General features: G+C 30.2%; 1 protein-coding gene across 1 annotated transcript; it reads left to right on the top strand.

Moving 5' to 3' along the window:
- Positions 1–229: 229 nt before the first annotated feature.
- LOC147806141 (major centromere autoantigen B-like) lies at positions 230–664 on the top strand. Its single transcript, XM_087149556.1, has one exon. It carries the CDS (start codon positions 230–232, stop codon positions 662–664), a length of 435 nt encoding a protein of 144 aa, XP_087005682.1.
- Positions 665–5,917: the final 5,253 nt, after the last annotated feature.

Raw genomic sequence — 5,917 nt, forward strand, 5'->3', positions numbered from 1 at the left:
TTAAAAAATCCCGGATTTTGTGTTACCCCTTTTATGAAAATCCCGCTTGATGCGTCTTTCTACAAACAGATCAAAAAATATTTTTTATTCTATTCAAAATGGTTTTACTCATTTTTCCGTGCTAGCATACCAAATGAGATTTTCAGTCGGTTTTGTTTGAGTTCGAAAGCTATAGCATTTTTTTACTATTTTTGAAACCTCAGTCATCGTGTTCTTTTCTCGAAAGAAGATGTCGAAACGAAAATGCTTTTCTCGGGCCGAAAAGGCTGAAATCATCGAAAGAGCTAAAGAATTTCATGGCACTAAAGTTGATCGTGCTAAATCTTTGGGTATTGCTTATTCAACTTTGCAAATGATTTTAAAGCAAGAAGCTTCAGTAGAACTAAACTCTGAAAAACTCGGAAAAAATACCAAGAAGAGAAAAACCTTTAAAACATCTCCGTATGATGAGTTAGAAAACATTTTAATGAACTGGTTCAAGGAAGCCAGAGCAGCTAAGATTCCTATAAATGGATCCATCCTGAGAGAAAAGGCGCTTGAAATTGCTGAAAGGCTTAAACTCCAAGGCTTCAGTGCATCAAATGGCTGGATCGATCGATTAAAAAAAAAAGGAACAATTTATGCTTCAAATCTATCTGTTGCGAATCCGATAGTGTGGATATGACAACTGTGTAACAGTGGAAAGAAGAAATTATACCAAATTTATTAAAGGGCTATAATCCAAGTGACATATTTAATGCGGACGAAACGGGATTGATTTTCAACCTATTACCAAACAAGACATTGACAATTAAAGTTGAAAATTGCTATGGAGGAAAGCTTTTAAAAATGCGCTTTACTGTTTTGCTCTGTGCAAATGCCGATGGAAGCCAAAAGTTAACGCCTCTTGTGATCGGAAGAGCAGAGAAACCACGGTGTTCCAAAAATATCAAAAGTTTTCCTACCGATTACACTTCAAACAAAAAAGCATGGATGACGCAAGCATTATTTAAAAATTTTCTTCGAAAACTGGATAAGAAAATGAATTTTCAAAAGAGCAACATAATTTTATTCCTAGACCAATGCACTGCTCATTTAAACCTTAAATTGAAAAACGTGCGAATAGAGTTTTTTCCAGCTAACTGTACGAGCAAACTTCAACCACTGGATTTAGGAATTATACGATCATTTAAAGAGAGTTGCCGGAAGCAACTGGTTAGAAAATCTCTAATGTTTCTTGATTCTGGTGACTTTCAGGATGCTTCTAAGGCAAAAATTAATGTTCTTGAGGCTCTTAATTTGATATCTTCAGCTTGGGACAGTGTCGACCGAAAGTGCATTATCAATGGATTTAATTAAGCAGGATTTTCAATATCGGAGGAGGAGAGCGCTGTTGTTTTGGAAGAAGAAGAAGGTAGCGTGTCTGAAGTTGAGGACCTTCCAGAAGTCGATGAAGCATAGCATCGACTGTGACACAGATACCATTACTTCAGAAATCCCTTTCATAAGTGATTTAATGCCTGATTCCGACGATAGTGCTGATGACGATAAAGATGAAATAACAGAAGACGTGCCGACAGCTGATCAAGCGATACAAAGCATAAAAAGTCTAAAACAATTTTTACTTACAAATGTAAATCAAGAAGCAAATTTGCAAAGAATTGTTAGTATTGAACGAGCTGTATACGAAATTGTAGCTAAAAACGAAAAGCAAGTAAAGATTACTCATTTTTACCATTAATTTAACTGGTAGGTGTCAATTTTTAAAAATATATATAGATTTTTCTTAACCCCGATTTGACGTTATTCCGCTTCGAGCGTTTTTCATCGCTAGTCCGACAAAAAACGTAAAATCGGGGTATCACTGTATAATTCTCTTACGTGGCTCCCAAATTTTGGCTGTATTTCTTTCCCGCCGGTGGCAACGTTTACTTTGTTTTGTTTACGTTACTATTTCTCTTACACGACGAATCGACCAATAATTGCAGCTAAAAATGTCACATGCCAAATCTAGATGAGTTGGTTCAACATATAGCCCTTTTAAAAACGGAAACTGAAATAACTGGAGAGTATCAGCTGCGGCAATCTCATACTATTAAGCTAGGCAGAAATGAGTAGTCTTTGTCGTTAGATCTCTATTTTAGTATTTTGTCGAAAGCGCTTTTTTTCACGAATTTATATATTACGAATTTATTTAACGATTTTTAATTTATATCACGAATTATACTATAGCACATTTCTAATAGGTTTAACGAATTACATGTCATTTATTTGAATTCAAATTTATTTTAATGGCTTAGTATATACTAAAAATACTTTTTAAAAAAAAGTTTTTATATGGATTTGAATGATTGTTTTGAATTCTTAGAATTTTATGCATTTGCAATGTACCCAAGATAGTAGCGAGAGAAGCGAGCTTGGTTTGCGAAGCAAACCATATAAGATTGCGTGGCAATTTTCGGGAGTTGGCGAGCGTCAGCGAGCAGGGGGCGCAGCTCTTATATATATATATATATATATATATATATATATATATATATATATATATATATATATATATATATATATATATATATATATATATATATATATATATATATATATATATATATATATATATATATATATATATATATATATATATATATATATATATATATATATATATATATATATATATATATATATAAATATATATATATATATATATATTATAAGTTACTTAAGTTATGGCTCATGAGGTGAGTGAGGAAGTAATACAGAAGGGAACGAAATGGATTGAGATCACATTGAGATGAGTTTTCCATTTTATTTTATGACAGAGATGGAAACAATTTTAATACTTTAGCTGCCTACTAGGCTGAAATATCCCTAACTCATACATACGGTAATTTGTGTGGTAGATGTCTGCTGGACTGATTATCAATTATTATTAAAATTCAATACATAAAAAACTTTGACAATATCGTATATATATCTTGAAAATAGTTAAAATTGGAATCAAAGTATGAACTGATAGAGCTGTGGGCAACAGTGAAAAAACTTGGTTATTATAATGTTTCCAATTAACCCACTGGTGGTTTAGAAAATGGACAAAATCGGGAGAAAGTTTCGCCCCTATACACTATTCCCCTATCTATTAACGTGGAAAAACAGGATTTGTTATGCGGTGAAGGCAACTTTTCATGTGCAGAACTGACTGCGTCTTAAGGTCTTAGGATTGAAAGAAATGTTGAAGAATTCGAATATTACAATATAGTTGCGCTGTGCATTCGTATTGGTTACCATTAAAGTTGATATGCTGTGTAAGATAGTTTTGAATGGTGACCAAGCTGGTCGCCAAACACGGCTAATTTTATTATAAGTCAGTAAAATGTTTTAAGATATTCTGAGCCTGTGTGTCTCTGAAGTGAGACCAGAATGTCTCTTCTAAGCTCAAGCTGCTTCTAATGCTTCGAGAGTTTTGATTTGTGAACATCGAACTTAAAGTGTTTATGTCTTAACTTAGTTAGATTGAATTACTTTTGATTTGATTTTACTAATTAAGATACAACGACAGTTTTTATCCATTCTGGTTCATTATGTTTCGAAATTTCTTAAATGTCAGTGAGTAAAGTATATTTGTTTACATTTTCAAATAAATTGAAGAAAATATTTAATAATAGAATTCGTTTTGTTTTAAACTTTAGTTTCCTCTAAAAATTAAAATTTACTATAAAATAAAGACATTTACTCAAATAATTGACCCAAAAATAATTATCAATTAATATACGAGGCATGTTGCGTGACGTTTCATGAAACGAACAAATCTTCTTTTGTTGTATACATCGATTATATCAATGAATGATAGGGGACATAATTGTAATAGAATCCCCAATCAGAAAAAGATAAAAATAGTTCCTCTCTAAGGTTGTTTTCCAAGCCTTTTTGCAAAGCAAAATATAAAATTATTGCAATATCATGAGTTCGAAACAAAACTAGGAATATTTTTAGGCTATTAAGATATCGTAGGCTAATTTAAAAAAATCCGCTCCATGCAATAAGTCTACAAGGTACCACTGCAATAAGCCTAGCAAATAGCGTCTTCGCATTTTTCAAAAAATAAAATTTCGCGAATATATATATTACTTTAAAGGCTTTAACAAATTTTCTATGTTAATTTGTTATCTAAATTATTCATTATTCAAATAAAAATCATTATTTCACTAAAATTCATTCTCATTCACTAAAATTCATTATTAAAAATAAACGCGTTGTCACAAATAAAATTCACATTCGGCTCTTTAATCCTAATTTTAGATCAAAGAATTTAATAATTATAATTTTAAGTTTTTTCCCTTAAAGAAATGTGAAATCCTGTGAGAAACTTCACCAAAAATATTATAGATTATCATAATTGTTGAATTATCTCTTGTAAGACATGTTATATGGATTACTTGCAAAATTTGCCCTTTTATATCGCTAACATTGGACCCAATTTATCTAATCGAACCCCTAACTTAATAACATGGAAAAATCGGCTTTGCTGAGCGGAGAACACGGCAGATTGAAATACGAATTTCAACGTGCAGAACCATCAGTGGAACTATACAATATTAGAAAGCACTCTTTTTTTGCGGAAATAATCGTGTGAGCTGACAACGAGATATATTTTCCTTATTTTGTTTTCCCGCTGTTCGATTTTTTTTAAATTAGTTTATTTTTTCCTTTTTTTAAATTAGTTTATTTTTTCCTTTTTTTAAATTAGTTTATTTTTTCCTTTTTTTAAAGTAGTTTTAAATATTTTTAAAAACATTTTATTTTTAAATAATTTCTTTTTTTCTCTCTAAAATTCCATATACTTTTTTCTTGATCTCTTTGTATTTTTGACTTATTTTATGGGTTGTATGTACTTCAATCAACTTATGCACAGTAAATAAAACTTGTTATTTTACTTATTATTCGTTATCTCTCTATTATAATTTTATTCGTTTATCTCTGTTTTCTTTCATTCCTTTCTGCCTCTTTATGTGTGTTAACTGTTAACTTTTTTGGAATTTTTTTCCACCTAGATGAAAATCATTAAAACCAATTATATATTCTCAATCTTAGTATGTTTTACGAGATGAAAAGATTCTATGTTGGTGTAACCTTTGAAATACTGCAGAATTTAATCTCAGGAGATTTAGTGAATAAATTGCGATTTTTATATTCTTACCATTTTGCGCCATTTTCATAATAAATATAGAATGGTTATTTTAGTGGATGGACGAAACTGAACTTATTGATTGAAAGAGCGCTATGCCGCGGATCATCTTTTCATAGTAAATTCTGCTTCAACTTTAATGGTATTTCAGTATTTAGGTATAGAAGTGTGAATTTAGGTAAGCCTAGAATATACTGTATACTAGGAAGTTCAAAATTCTAAATAAATGTTTTCAAAATATCAAAATGTTAACAAAGTATAGCAGGATTACTCTCCCGCTGCGTAATCCTCAGCAATCTCGCCATAATTTGTTTTCATTCTGATATTTTGAAGGGAAAAAAATAAAATTCAGCATTTGAAACACTACTGGCTTTATCCTGGTTTATTAGTTTCTTTTAGGTTGTTTTACTTTTTCTATACTTTAAGTTTTAAATTAATAATGTAGATAAAAGAGACTCTGCAAGAAGAGTTTGTCCACGGTATATCTTCCTCTTAAGAGTTACTGTTACAAAATCAAAATATTTATAAAAATAGTATATAATTTACTATGAAATTCTTTTTCGGGTTCTGAATGAGCTTTCAAAAACAGATATAATAAAGAAATAAAAGACATAAATGAAAAAGAATAAAAGTCTGTCAACATTTAAAGAAAAGCATTAATTAATATACTGTAAATTAAGTAAATATAATTAAAATTTTATCTGTGAAAAAGGATTAAACTTGCTTCCTTTTGTTGTTTTAAATCAAAAAATG

The sequence above is a fragment of the Parasteatoda tepidariorum genome, chromosome 8, assembly GCF_982258835.1.
Source record: "Parasteatoda tepidariorum strain Cologne lab strain chromosome 8, Ptep-v5.0, whole genome shotgun sequence".
Lineage (NCBI taxonomy): Eukaryota > Metazoa > Arthropoda > Arachnida > Araneae > Theridiidae > Parasteatoda > Parasteatoda tepidariorum.